General features: G+C 34.0%; 1 protein-coding gene across 3 annotated transcripts in view; it reads left to right on the top strand.

The window, feature by feature from the left end:
• ash1 (histone-lysine N-methyltransferase ash1) overlaps nucleotides 1–16,050 on the top strand; it is a 56,565-nt gene that overhangs the window by 29,929 nt on the left and 10,586 nt on the right. For all 3 annotated transcript variants that reach the window (XM_089707142.1, XM_089707143.1, XM_089707144.1), the window contains 9 exons: nucleotides 4,542–4,733; nucleotides 5,176–5,311; nucleotides 5,424–11,319; nucleotides 11,409–11,602; nucleotides 13,583–13,721; nucleotides 13,834–13,999; nucleotides 14,923–15,079; nucleotides 15,320–15,420; nucleotides 15,503–15,853. In XM_089707142.1, coding sequence (XP_089563268.1) covers nucleotides 4,542–4,733; nucleotides 5,176–5,311; nucleotides 5,424–11,319; nucleotides 11,409–11,602; nucleotides 13,583–13,721; nucleotides 13,834–13,999; nucleotides 14,923–15,079; nucleotides 15,320–15,420; nucleotides 15,503–15,853 — 7,332 coding nt within the window. The remainder of the gene's footprint in view (nucleotides 1–4,541; nucleotides 4,734–5,175; nucleotides 5,312–5,423; nucleotides 11,320–11,408; nucleotides 11,603–13,582; nucleotides 13,722–13,833; nucleotides 14,000–14,922; nucleotides 15,080–15,319; nucleotides 15,421–15,502; nucleotides 15,854–16,050) is intronic.

The raw sequence follows: 16,050 nt of genomic DNA on the forward strand, positions 1-16,050 counted from the left end.
GTGCAATTTATTACTGATGACTTACAAATCAATAAAATTACTATTCAACATTAATAATTATCTGTATTAGGTTTAACAGACATTAATAACTCATTTATAAATACTACATAGAAAATAATACAATAATTAATGTATATCTTTTCAGTTATGTGATTCCAAATTAAACATAAAGTTTTACAAATTAAACAGCACATGATTCCTATGTTTGGAACCATTTTCATTAAATACTTAATCTTCATTTAATTTCTGTGAGCATCATATGAAGTATGCATAGAGTATAAAATATTATACCTGTTTTTAGGTGACTCAGGATATGTGCAACGCCCCTGGATGATGACACCAATATTAGGAGCAGTACCTGGGGACACCTGAAGAATACTATACCAACCTTCATTGCCGTGTCAGGAATACTGTTGAACGGTGTTTAGGGTTATTCAAAGCACGTTGGAGTTGTTAAACTTTGTTGGCCCATAGAGTACTTCATTATGATCCAGTTACTGCTGGTAAAATAGTGAATGCATGTGTTGTCCTGCACAACATTGCAAATATGCAGAATGCCAAAATACCCGAAATACAGGCATGTCTCAGGATTTAGGAGAGGATGCTATAGTCGAGGTTATACAAGATCTTACCGAACAACTAGTACAGAGACTATGGAATTCAAGAAGATGATATGTTAAATAAATATTTATTGTGCTTAAAAATGTATTAGTTTTAACTGAAAATTATTTATACTTGTATCTGTGATTAAACATATTTTCTTACTTAGATAATGTTATAGCTTCTAATTGATTATGAAAATATTTCTTGTATAATTTATAATTAATTATCATACATTGTTAATGCTCTGATATTATAAGTGTGATGTAGTTGTGTCAATTAGGTAATAGTTAAAACAAGGTATTTAAGTAATTAAACTTTTGATATCTAAAAAAATATTTTTTATTTATCTTCTTATATATAAAACTAGGTTTCCGCCCGCGCAGTCAAAGAAAAACCCGCATAGTTCCCGTTCCCTTTCGATTTCCGGGAATGCGTCATTTTCCCGGGATATAAAGTAGCCTATGTCCTTTCTCGGGTATCAAAATATCTCCATACCAAATTTCATGAAAATTGGTTTTGTAGTTTAGGCGTGATTGAGTAACAGACAGACAGACAGACAGAGTTACTTTCGCATTTATAATATTAGTATGGATTCTCGTGTCACAATGTTAGTCTGCATACTCCTCCGAAATGGGTGGACCGATTCTCATGAAATTTTCTGTGCATATCGGGTAAGTCTGAGAATCGGCCAACATCTATTTTTCATATGTACCACGGGCGAAGCCGGGGCGGGCCGCTAGTTTTTAAAGAAATTTACACCATAAAGATAATGTAAATTCAATAATTGTTAATTTTAGTTAAATCTAGACAGTTATTTATGAAAAACTCAGAATAGAGTTATAAATAATTAATAATAATAAATTACATTAATGTAAACTATAAAAAATAACAAAAACTATTTAAAATCATTTTAATTTACTAATATATTATAATATATATGTATATCTTCCTGTATCTTGGTAAGTGATGCAGCTAATTTTTCTATAGCAGCTGTATGCCTTTCCTCAACAGCCAATTGCTTGCTTTCCAACTCATAGGCCCAACTAGGCACTCTCTCATCTTGGCTTACTGAAATAACAATAGCATAATAATTCACTTACATTTTCAAAATTAAATATTGTACTCAGTAGTTTCTTTGAGTAACTAGAGCAACTATTTTCGATTTCAATACATTAAAAAAAATTGTCACAATTAATTAGATAAACTTGTTAATCAACTTACTATCTATAGTTTATAGAAAGGTAAAACACATTATTACAATAACAAGTAGGTATATTTAAAAATAATGGATAATTTAATGGGAATTAAATAATATTTAATTCTCCTCAAGTACTGTTTTCCGACAAATCTATCTAATTTAGAAGCTCTCATGAATAGTCATTTTCAAAAAGAGATTAGTTAAAGATTTAAAGACAATATAATTGTGCTTGAAGTAAATAACTTACATTTTATTAGATGTACTTTAAAATAGATTTTTGTTAAACATTTCATAAAACTATACAAAGCAATATAAAGGATGCAAATATTTAAATTAATGTTAATATTTTTCTAAAAACGGGTTATAAGACTTACCTCAGTTTTATTCATTTGTTACTGTTTCTAACTTTCAAATACACTTGTGTACACAAAACGACGACCAAAATTGTAATTGTAGACAGACCAAAATTCAAGTGTTATGAATTTAGCGCCATTTATGAGTAAACATTTCAAATCCCAAGTGTTCCGGTTAATATAACACGTAAGATTTAAATATGCTCACTATATATGGAATGTACGACCAAATGTATATATTTTTAATTTTGCTGCATAATGTCGATAAAAAATAGTGACGTTCGGTGTCATCGTTGATAAGCACCGTAATACACCGTAACATGATGTCCACTTACTAAGATACGCAATACCAAATCTTTAAATTTTTAGTGGACATCAAAGTTCAGTGATCATCAAAACTATGTTGATCACTTAATGTGTCAAAATTAGACAATAGCCCTGCAGGTCGAGGTAACTTACCCACTTGAATAAGTTTTAAACATTTTATACCGATGTTACCTGTCTTAATATTATTATTTTTAGACAATATTAAATAAATTATCTGAATGCTTATGCAAGCAGCAAGATGGTGTCTAAAGGTTACAATTTGTATGAAATGAAAGTATGTACTTTCTCAATCGACATTTAAATCTACGATAATGTTTTGTGTTTGTTTGACTGGTTGTCAGATATAAATCTCCGCGGATCACGAGGTGGTTAATGTGATATTCGTGTCGGCGCCGGCTCGCAATAGGCACATAGGCACCGTTAGCATATTGTCTTCAAATGCTTTAGGATTAGGTACATATTTGATAATATAAGCGCTATATTCAAAGTAGTAGTGAGATCAATTAAACGTTATTGTTATTTGATGATGAATAGTAAACATTCTACATAGCATTTATAGTAACCATTTAAATAGATGGGTCATACATTTCAATTTCATTTTGTAGGCTGTAGAGTGTAGGTAAGTTGTTACCTGAGGCTAAGTTGTAGCCGGAAAGTTTAGTATTGTTTATGGTTTCGAAACCATTGAAAAAACAGGTGGATATTCAGAAACAGTTTGTTTAATTTCAGTTTAATGAATCCTTATAAAAGCTCTCCATTTTCCAACATTCTTTTTTCTTTTATTTACATTGTTCTAATTTGTGCCTGTATTCTTTATTTTTTGTATAAAATACCTTTTATTAGTAATTTATGTAAATACTTGGTTCCCTATAGTTACTTTTTGTTTATATGGTGTAAAAACTAAAAACGCTATGTGTGATATTCTAGCCTTGATAAGGGCCACGCGGCAAGTCGACCCCTTGATATGTTAGGGTTGCTTGCCCTTCCGCCTTATTGATTAGCGCCTACGTTGCATCTGATTAGTGTACAAGTAAAGTTAGTAACCAGTTTCAAATTAATGGTTTTATTTGAAGCACTTTCAAGCTTTTTTTTTCATGGGCAGTGACTTATTTGAAAAACGATTCTTCTTTGGTTGGATACGCAATCCCTGAGTGCTAGGCTATAAGTCTATACCATGTTATGAATATTGTAATTTGTAACTATATCAAAGTTTTTTTTAAAGTTAAAACTAATCAGAAATGGCCCCGATTTCATCAGTCGTTTCATTGCCAACCAATTTTTTTTATAATTTACCCCCTGTCAAATGATTGTTTACTTACTTTGCACTCATTAAATTATTATTTAACTAGCGGTCCGCCCCGGCTTCGCCCGTGGTACCTACATGTTTAAACTATCCTATCTCTCAAGTTGGATCGAACTGCACATGGTGTGCGAATTTTATTATAATCGGTTAAGTGGTTTAGGAGTCCATTGAGGACAAACATTGTGACACGAGATTTATATACATATATTAAGATAACAAGGCACCTATGTTGGGCTTACAAGTTTTCATGAAGTACTTTTACACATTTTTTTATTTTTAAACATATGAGAATTAAGTAACTAACTCAGTGATCGAGTATAAAATATAAGTGGAAAACGTAATAGACAGGCGCAGTATTGCGGTCAGAAGGGTAGCTTGCGACACAGCGGTTGGTACTATTTGCGCTGAATCAATCTTGTCGGCTAATAGTACCTCTCGCTCGATATGATTATTATTGTTACCGTATTCTGCAACTTGTTGGAATAATTTGATATCATCGACTAACGTAATGATTTATTCAAATTTCGATTGGCATTAATTTTCATGTAGGTACAGAATAACAACCAGAACCAATATTAACAAATCAATAAAGCAGTTTCAAGTGAACATAAACAGTTATTGATGTCCTTTAAAATATCGAATATTTATTAAATTTATGAATGAAATTATTTAAATAAAATTCGCTTAACACACGTTGCAGTTTAAATAATATTTATGTTTGCTACATTATCTAATCTTCAATGTGTTTTTGTTACAGTTCGCATCACCCACAGCTGAGAGCGTAGTATGTGGCAGTAGCTCATCATCTACCACATCGTCGTCATCGTCATCATCGTCCTCATCATCTTCTTCATCATCGGATTCGGATACTGCGGATGCCGCTGGCAGTTCCACGCACAACCCGCCCGATGATTCGACCGTCGCATTGGCAGCAGCTTGTCAATTGCAGGTATGTTTTCGTGTTTATTAACCCATTGAGCCCCAAGCGGCCCGATCGGTCCACGACACAATAGATTTTCTATTGTGTCTGTGTTTATTGATAATTTCAAACGTCCGATAACAGGAATTTGAGAGGAATCTATTTAAATCATTAATTATTGACAAACAATGTTTTGGTTATAAATAGATTAACTCAGCTAGTTAATAGAATTTAAAAACATATTGTTTGCCACTGCAATACATATGTAATGAAGTGGCAAACAATATGTTGTATGTTTCTCTGTCTGTGTCTCTATTAGTAAAACTTTGTTTTATACTTTAATATTACATTAACAATTAATATAGCGGAAATCCATATTTTAATCCGAAAAAATATTATAATAAAGTGTTATTAAGTGGATTCATAAGACGTAGATAATACGATGACGTAATCAACCAAAATAAATCCACAGGTTATCGACGATGCGGACCTCGCGGAACTATTTCCAGAACAATCATCTAGCGCGCCGGTGCAGCAGCCCAATTTCTCGTCGTTTTCCGTGCACAACACCTCGCCAGATAACGACGATAAATCAATCGCGGATAATGGTAAGTTTTCCTTACAATGATTAATTTATGTAAACGATGGATGACCTTAATTTACATTGAAAATTTATTATTTTAAAACGTGTAACTTTATTTCATTATAAAATTGTTGTAGGAGACGGATCCAGCAGTGAAATGGAGCTTACGCCCCAGCTTGTGACTGCTGCAATACAAAGAGCAACGGCGGATTCTTCTGGATCTGAAAACGAGTGTTCGAACTCTGACACTGTCCATCAAAATACATCCCATTATGCGTCAAGTTTGTTGCAACAATTTGTCGCACAAACACAGCTTTTAAGTAGTTCAGCTCCATTAACAAACATCAGTACATCAACATCACTACCTTGTGGACTAAATGGGAATCAAATCGATAGTGTAAATACTATCAGCGATTGTGTGCTCGGGCAGATAAATACTCTATCTGAGATTGCACCAATTACTCCGAATTTCTTGAATAATGGTAATAACCAGCATTTAAGTCCTCAGCAAACTGAAGAGCTATCTCAAATAAATAAAGATCTTGAAGAAATAACGTCTGTCACATCATCAGTAGATTTATCCATACCTAACCCACCAAGTTTGGAAGACTGTGTTGATAACAATGATTTTATGAATTTAGATATTACAGCTGGAAGTTCGGAATTAGGTAGCGCAAGTGATCTTTTGAAGAGTTCGCCGATAACCGTAGTTAGTAATACAATAGCTTCAACAAATCAAATTGACACCCAAAAGCTGGATTCAATCAGTACGAATTCGGTAGAATCTCAAGAAGACTCGAAAAATATCGTAGTTGAATCTAGAAGGAAAAGAGGTCGTCCAAGGAAAGTGAAAAAAATTGATGAATTCTCTAAAAAAGAAAAAGAATCTCATAAAGAAGATAAACCAGTTGTAGTTAATGTAATTAATGACTTTCACAATAGTAATGATCCACCAAATGTTTCACCTGATTCTGGAATTCTTTCTAACCACAATTCGCCAACACATTCTCCACTACGGCGACATGATGTTGACGAAGGTAGTAGTAGACACAGTAGTAGAAAATCGGTACAAAAGGAGAACAACACAGCCGAAAGAAAAAGTGCGAGGTCAAAATCAAAAACGAGAAGTCAACAACATAATAGATCAGATTCCAGTGACTGCGACTATAGGAAGAAAAAAATTGAGAATGAAATCAAACAAATTAAAACAGAAGCACCGTCTCCGGTACCTCTAAAACAGGAACAGAATAAATTTGACAAAACAAAGAAAAGCGACCGAAAATTGGATATAGCTGCTTTAGATAGAATGTTATATGCCACGGACAGAGTTTTATATCCGCCACGCAAAAAGCCTGGCAGAAAACCTCAAGCAAAATCAAAACCAACTAAAACTACTTCCAAAACTTTAAAGGACAAAAATCAGTATAATTCTGGCGACAGTGATAATGATTCTATTTCACCTAATAGATCAGTGTTATCTGGAGTTTATGCAAAGAGAAAAGAACTTAACAGCAAACTTGCAAGTTTACCTAAGAAAAGTAGTAAAACAATAAATAATTCTTGGAGGGATAATCAAAGTGAAAATGAAGCAGCCGCTGACGACATGCTTGATCCTACGTGGAAAGAAATCGACCTCAATCCTAAATACAAAGATATTCTGTCAGGATACAAAAGCGATTATGAATTTAAACCTTATAAAAGTTGTAGCAGGCTGATTGAATCGGGTTACAAGAGTGATTATGGATGTAGATCTGGCTATAAAACCGATTGCTATAGATCAGGCTATAAAACTGATTATAAATCGGGGTATAAAACTGATAAATCTGGTTATAAAACGGACTACAGTGTCAGAAGTATGCGAAGACGTATGAAAAAATTAAAGAAAACACGCTCTGTTCGAAATAGATCATATTACAAAAATCAGAAACACTTTGTATCGGATCAGGAAATTTTATTATTGACTAATAAAACATTTAATAGCCTAACTCTTGGACATAGTTCAAGTGATTCAGAATGTGACACATATTTAAGAAAATCTAATGCTAGTCCCAAATACATCAGTGTTTGTACCAAGTATCCGCTACGATCAAAATATGACTATAGTTTCAAGAAAATGAATCAAAAACATGTATTACGATTAAATTCTTCTGATCCATTTGCACCTGGTCCAGTTTTCAGCGGTCTTCAAAGGCCAGTAACGACTTACAATATTTTCAAAGTTAGTAATAATAATAATAACACCCTTTTGAAGTCCCCATCGCAAGTTAAACACTCTGGCGGCAAATTACCGTCACTCAAACCAGTTTTTACCCACAAATTTGGAATATCACCGTTAACGTCGACAAAAATGTCATCTTCACAGAAAGAAAACGAAAACTTAAAACAATCTGGAAGGAATCTTTCACCTAAAAACCGTAAACAGAAATCTGGATCATCTGTATCACCTAACACGAAAAAAGACACTGTGAAACCTTTACCGAATATTTTTGAAAAGGCGAAAAATAGTTATATACCAAATAAATCTTTATCGAGGAATGTATTTTTAAATTTTAAAAAGTCACAAATTAAGCCTTCGTTTAATATCAAGAAACACAGGCGAACTGTTGTCCTTGCCCCTCCTAAAATTAATTTGAAGCCTACAGAGCGTCCTTCTCGACTTACCATAAAAACTGAAAATAAACACCATCGGCATAGAAGTAAAAGGCGACACAGATCCCGCTCAGTTTCAAGGTGTAGAGATTCTTTCTCAAATCGTAATGCTCCTGAAACAATAGATCAAAAATTTAATCAAGACATGGACAGTCTCATAACAAATTTTATAAAACTTTGTCATGTAGCTCCAAAACTTATAGCCAATGTTGCATCAAGTCAACCAAAAAATCAAGAAAAAGAAAAAACTGTGTTAGAAACAACAGCTACAAAAATAGTAAAGCGTGCCTCGAAGAAACGAAAAACATCAGATAATTTAGAAATCGCTACACCCACATCAAAACGAAGACATAAGAAACAATTAACCGAATCACAGAATAAGGGTGGAAAAGATACAAATGAACATAAATTACCCCTGAAAAAGAGACATTATCATATTAATTCTTCCACAAGTAATACTCTGAGTTTGAGTTTGGTTACCACCGAATTTGATGAAAATTCCAAAAATGGCTCTAGTTCTGAAAAATTCTTGTGTACAGAAACAGACTGTCTCGTTGATTTGCAAACTCAAACGTCTGAGGGATCGCCTAAATCTAAAGTGGTTTCTGAAAAAATTAAAAAACCCAATGACTCTTTAAAAAATGTAGCCTTGTTATCGGGTGAAAATAAAAATCAAACAAATGAGTCAAGTAAGACACAAAAGTCAGATGAAGATTCTGAAAATGTGTCAATAAAGGACGACATTATTTTATCAAATATCAACAATGATAATAATACAAATTCAAGTGAAATAGTAGACGATGATTTACTAATTAAAAAACCTTCTGCTGAACAGTCTGATTTATCCAAGAAAATTTATGAAACATCTGAGAAATTAAAAGCAGTGCACAAGATGGTTCATGATTTAGAAAAATGTTTACCAAAATCAAAGGATGTCGATGTAAAAACGGAAACATCAAAGACGGACAATCATCGAGTATCATCGCCTAGATCTGAAACAAAAATGTCACCAGTCAGAAATCCTATAGTGACACCAAAAAAGCGGCATAGATTAGAAGCGGAGAAAGCGGTATCACTTTCAAGTTTGGATCAAGTAGTACAATCTTTATCAAAGAAACTATCGGAAGATAAATCTAATGTTAATAGTGAAACAATAGATATAAATCAAAATACTTCCAAAGAAGACCTAAAAGATAGTGAAAAGTCGAACAGTGAATCACCAGATGCTTCTATAGTTTCAAACAGTGTAGTTGATCCCCTGAAAAGCATGTCAGCACGTTCGCTTTATAAAAGCTCTATACCTCCTGCACAGAAATCTGAAATCATGACTCGAAAGAAGAATAGGCTGGAAGGATTAACAAGTAATTTAGTATCAAAAATTAATCCAAGCGCAGCCACGAAAGTTCTGGATACACTTTTGAACAATAACATACGGAAATCGATAGAATCTCGAATCTTGGAAAAAGAAAAACATAGTTCAGATGGTAATAAAACAGACGAAAAGAATAAAAGCAGGGAATCTGTGAGTAATCAAATCAATACTCGCGCTAGTGTTATCAAGTCACCAGTTTCAAAGGGTAAAGTGTTGGAAACGAAAAGAGTAAAAGCATCTGACATTTTACCAGACCCTCCCGTAGTTGTAAATGTGGATAAACCTACAGGAATTTTTGAGCCCTCTATTGATTTAGAAGATCAAATTCCTAAATCATCAATATGTGTAAGTAATATATTAGCAGACTCAAATAAAAACAGAAAATTAAAAAATCTGGACTCAAAGAGTTCACTGTTGGATTCAATTGATACAGAATCTGAAATACCTTTAGCTTTAATATCTGAAACTCCAGATCCTATCATAAGGCCTAAAAGAGGAGAATCAATAGCAGCTGTAATATCTGATAAAATTCAAGAGACTAGCGGAGGTCATAATTTAAGACAACATAAAAGAAATCTGACAAGTGATAGTGATGACACAAATGAAAAGAAAAAGAAGAAAACATCTAATAATCTCATACGTGAGAGTAAGCTAGTTTTACCATCTAAGGTTCTAATTCCAAAGATCCAGGCGGAACGATTGCCAATGGGCGATTTCATAAAGAAAACTAGTTTACAAGTTAAGAAGCCTGACTTGATTACCGTCGAATCTAATGATAAGACGAAATCGGGTGATAGTTTCAAGAAGAAGACCAGAAGACGCAAAGCTTTTAATAGAACAGGATTTCCTAGCATTAAACGGAAAAAGAAAAAGATTGAAACAAATAATACTAATAATTCATATGATCAATTGGCTTCTGAAGATACTGATAATTCTGCATTTGAAAGAGTTCCAAAAGACGGTGAAGCTATGCGTAGCTTTTTAGAACGCACAGGTACCAAACAACCCGAGCTAAAAGTAGTGTTAAATAAAGATGATTGTCCGAAACAAGGCCGTTTAACAGTTGTTGCACTAGAAAAATTACAAGGTAAAGAAATATTAACTGACAACAATAACAAAAAACAAGGGGAGAAGGTAATACAAGAAAAGAAAACCACATCTTCAATCTTAAGAGCTCCTGCTTTGCAATTAAAACAAAACAAGACTGATAAAGAAGTTAAAAACCACATTAATAAATGGGAAGTATTAAGTGAGACTGATAGTATTCCTTCAATGGCCAGTTCGCTCGGTAATGATCCAGAGGACAGTATACCATTAAGTTTATTGAATGTCAACCAGAGCAAACCAACAAGTAGATTTGACACTTTAGACCGATTAAAAAGAAAGAGTAGAGCGATGTCACCATCAAATGAAATAGAAGATATATTTTCGAAACGCAAAGTAGTAGAAAAGAGCGCCAAGGTCGGCCTTAGGCCTAAATCAAGTTTGGCTGTTTTGTATCCAAGTGAACGCAGACTCACTCGAAGTTTTGACAATGTCAATGACGATGGAAAAACAAAAACAAGAAAATCAGAACACAAAAAATTGATAGGAAATACAGAAAAAGAAAAAGTTTTGAATCCTATGAGCATTGTTACCAGACGGAAATCGAGATCGTGTCAACTTAATAAGAAGCCGCGCAATGAAGTATATTCCAGTTCTAGAGAGAGCTCTATAGATACAGTAGTAAGTCGCAAATTAACATCCAAATCTCGTGAACCTTCTGTTGATACTCTTCTCGACCACGATGAAAATGAGCCCCTGCCTCTTAATGAGAAAGAAATTGACTTCGAAAAGAGCATAGATGTACTCTCGAAGAGTATTATTTGCAAGAAAAGAATAGCAGCATCGCGTGATCACAGTCCGTCTAGTAGTATTGATAATAGAGACAAAGTCGTCGTATCTAAGAAAAATCCACGGCTAAGAAAGAAATTCTTATTAGCTGGTTTGTTCTCGGACTATTACAAAGAAGAGTAAGTTTTTCATTCTTATCATTCTTTTTTATATTCTATTTGTTATTATTATTTTTAATTATTTGGTAATATAAAAAAAATGTTTTCAGTCCAAAGCCGGAAGGAAAGGGGAAGAATCTTGTCACTCAAACAGAATTTCCTCCGGGTTTGTTAGCTCCGCCACCGTATTGTGAACGTTGGGTTAGAAAGCGACTTATCCATTTCACCTTACCGTATGACATCTGGTGGGAACAACATTACAATCAACCTGTCCCTTCGTGGAATTATAAGAAGATACGCACCAGTAAGTACTCTCTTTGTAAATACTTTTAATAAAATACGTATTGTAGTAAATACGTATTTTATACGATATAAATGGTAACATTGTTATTACATATCTTATACATACAGGGTGTAATCGTTAAGTGTGCACAGGCGATTTTTCCGTAAGTATTACCGATAACAAAAAACTTTAAACTGATATCGAAAGTACTTAACCTAATGAGTAAAATGGCCGTAATAAATTTTTAAAAATAAATCGAGAAATATCAAAAAAATTGTCTTTAAACCCTCCCATACATTCAGTATGAAATATGAATATCCCATATACATTTAATATGAAAGATTTTAGCTTTCTTTTTCTTTTTTTGGTTTTCTGCTTTAATTACTTCGCAAATTTGAAGTGACATTTTCCACGTTTTTCCGGACATTTTCACGCATTTTCCGGATATTTTCCGGGAATTTTCCGGTCATTTTCTGGACATTTCCCTGACATAGCCTGTAAATATCTGGAAAATGTCCGGAAAATCCCCGGGAAATGCTAGGAAAATCCCCGGAAAATGCCTGGGAAATTCCCGGAAATGAGTGGAAATTTCCGGAAAATCCCTGGAAAATGCCTGGAAAATATCCGGAAAATGCGTGAAAATGTCCGGAAAATATCCGGAAAATGCGTGGAAATTTCCGGAAAATCACTGGAAAATATCCGGAAATGCGTGAAAATGTCCGGAAAATATCCGGAAAATGCGTGAATATGTCCGGAAAATATCCGGAAAATGCGTGAAAATGTCCGGAAAATATCCGGAAAATGCGTGGAAATTTCCGGAAAATGCCTGGGAAATTCCCGGAAAATAACCGGGAAATGCCTGGAAAATATCCGGAAAATAACTGGAAAATGCCTGGGAAATGTCTGGAAAATGTCTGGAAAATATCCGGAAAATGCGTGGAAATTTCCGGAAAATCCCTGGAAAATGCCTGGAAAATATCCGGAAAATGCGTGAAAATGTCCGGAAAATCCCTGGAAAATTTCCGGAAAATGCATGAAAATGTCCGGAAAATATCCGGAAAATGCGTGAAAATGTCCGGAAAATCCCTGGAAAATATCCGGAAAATGCGTGAAAATGTCCGGAAAATATCCGGAAAATGCGTGAAAATGTCCGGAAAATATCCGGAAAATGCGTGGAAATTTCCGGAAAATCCCTGGAAAATATCCGGAAAATGCGTGAAAATGTCCGGAAAATATCCGGAAAATGCGTGAAAATGTCCGAAAAAAGCGTGGGAAAATGCCCGGAAAATGCGTGAAAATGTCCGGAAAGAGCGTGGAAAATGCCACTTCAAATTTGCGAAGTAATTAAAGCAGAAAACCAAAAAAGAAAAAGAAAGCTAAAATCTTTCATATTAAATGTATTGGATATTCATATTTCATACTTAATGTATGAGGGTTTAAAGATAATTTTTTTGATATTTCTCGATTTATTTTTAAAAATTTATTACGGTCATTTTACTCATTAGGTTAAGTACTTTCGATATCAGTTTATAGTTTTTTGTTATCTGTAATACTTACGGAAAAATCGCCTGTGCACACTTAACGATTACACCCTGTATATAAAAATGAATCGCAAAATGTGTTGGTAAGCGCATAACTCGAGAACGGCTGAACCGATTTCGATAATTATTTTTTTATTATATTCCTTGAAGTACGAGGAAGGTTCTTATGTAGAGAAAACGTAAATATGTACCACGGGCGAAGCCGGGGCGGACCGCTAGTCTTATATATAAAAATGAATCGCAAAATGTGTTGGTAAGCGCATAACTCGAGAACGGCTGAACCGATTTCGATCATTCTTTTTTTAGTATATTCCTTGAATTACGAGGATGGTTCTTATGTAGAGAAAACGTAAACATGTACCACGGGCGAAGCCGGGGCAGACCGCTAGTTAATATATATACATATTTTATATTTCCCTTTTAGCATTAATTCATTCAATTTATAATTATTTTATTTCAGATGTTTACTACGATGTTAAACCGTCTGCTGAAGAATGTGAAAGTGTGGCGTGTAATTGTGCTCCAGCTTCTGGTTGCAATGAGGACTGCATCAATAGGCTTGTATTTTCTGAATGCTCTCCTCAGTTGTGTCCTTGCGGGTAAGTAAAAAATAAATTCAAATACATACAATAAAAAAATCTTGAATGTGTTTTGGCTAATAAATAATAAAAATATACAATAGTCAACACCTAAATTGTTTAATTTTTTCAGAGACAAGTGCAAAAATCAAAGGATCCAACGCCACGAATGGGCTTCTGGTCTGGAGAAATTCATGACGGAAAATAAAGGCTGGGGTGTTCGTACCAAGGATAAAATAACGTCAGGCGACTTTATTCTAGAATATGTTGGCGAGGTTGTGTCTGATAAGGAGTTTAAGGTTAGTTATTAATATATATTTTTTTTAATTTTGCTAATAGATGCATGCAGAAAACTATATAAAAACTAACATAATAAAGGTGAAGAGTTTGTTGGTTTGAACAATTATTAATGTTAGTACGTTAATAAACAACTACACATACAATCATCTATTATAAGGTCGTCAAAAAATGTTCGAGTCTTATTTCGTGGCAGTAATGTTCAAAGTCTATTGTATCCCTCATTAGAAAACTCTGCCTAGTACACGCGTGGACAGAGTTTTGCTTCGGACAATTTAGTGTGATTGTTATTTGTTAGTGTAGTTGTTTATTGTTGTTGTGAAAAATGTTGTTGGAAATGTATTCTAGTACACTTATGCGTGCATTTATCGTATTTAAAACGCAATTTCTATGTATAACTAGTTGACCCGACAGACGTTGTCCTGTTTTTTTTTGCAAATTGTCGAACCCGTGAAGTTTATATGGCCGTTACGTTTTCGCATTTTTTTTTTTTCATTTTTTAGCGCAAATTTCTTGAATTTCTCTTTCATAAGATCCTTTTGACAATGATGAACATATCAAAACATGTATAATCGAGATAGTTGTTACACATCAAACAGTTTTACAATGATAAACACATTACCTTATGGCTCATGTACTATATATGTTTTCCATTTGTGTTGAATATCTGTAATTACTCCTAAAATTTTATGTTACATAAAATTGTTATATCACTACATAGTATAAAACAAAGTCGCTTTCTCTGTCCCTATGTCCCTTTGTACGCTTAAATCTTTAAAACTACGCAGCAGGATGCAGTTTTTTTTTAATAGATAGAGTGATTCAAGAGGAAGGTTTTAGTATACAATTTATTAGGTTTTAGACAAAGCGGGCCAAGCCGCGGGCGGTAAGCTAGTAAATAATAATAATTGAATAAATGGCACAGGAGCGCATGGCGACGCGTTACGCGCGCGACACGCACCACTACTGCCTGCACCTGGACGGCGGGCTCGTGATCGACGGACACCGCATGGGCGGCGACGGACGGTTCGTTAACCACTCGTGCCGGCCCAATTGTGAAATGCAGAAGTGGACTGCTAATGGTATGATTGGATTTAAATTATAAGTAAAATATGGGGATCTGATTAACTAGCCTCCTGCCCGTGATTTTGATGTTGCTTTCTATTTTTTTTTAATCATTGGGGTAATTTTGTGTTTTGTGTTACATAGAAAATGATTTTTCGGGTAATATTTATTAACTAAAATTTGCTTTTAAAATCCAATAGAGCTGACCTTTCTTTTAAGTAAGTAAATCATATTGTAATTAAATAATTTGTGTACAGGTACATTCAGGATGGCATTATTTGCACTACGTGACATAGATTCGGGAGAAGAACTTACCTACGATTACAACTTTTCACTATTTAATCCAGCTGTTGGACAGGTAAATTTCATTTTGTGATGAAAATAATTCATTTCGGATTAAGGGTTATGTTCGGTATTCAAAACGCTCTTTTCTATTTTAGCCTTGCAAATGCGATTCTGAAGATTGCCGCGGCGTTATTGGCGGGAAATATCAACGTATTACGAAACAACCATTAAAAACACAGTCTAGGACACCATCCAATGCTTCTAATCAATCAAACAGTTCGAATGGCAACCAACCTCGCGTGGGAAGGCCGCGTAAAGCGGTTAAATGCAATAAGAAATCTGAACAACAGAGTGTTTCGGCGTGCGATATCAAAAACATGACCATACTCAAATATCAACAGCATTTGAATAAGCTGTGGCAAGAACCACAGTTGAAACCACTGACTGCTAAAGAAAGGAATCTCGTTAAAGAGAGACATTGTTTCCTATTTAGAAATTTGGAGAACGTAAGTACATAATTTTTTGTGTGAATTTTTAAATATTACTAATAGGGAAATAATTTATTCATTCAATTTCATTTCAATTCATTTATTTGCCACATCTGTTCAAATAGCTATTAATAATTAATTTGCATTTGAAGAGGTTTTTTCCGTGTAATAAACACCATTATTCCATATAATACAACACATCATCTACATTTCAG

The sequence above is a fragment of the Colias philodice genome, chromosome 19 (assembly GCF_061535455.1).
Source record: "Colias philodice isolate Cphi_HAF_F1 chromosome 19, ilColPhil1 Martin Lab GWU primary, whole genome shotgun sequence".
Taxonomy (NCBI): Eukaryota; Metazoa; Arthropoda; class Insecta; order Lepidoptera; family Pieridae; genus Colias; species Colias philodice.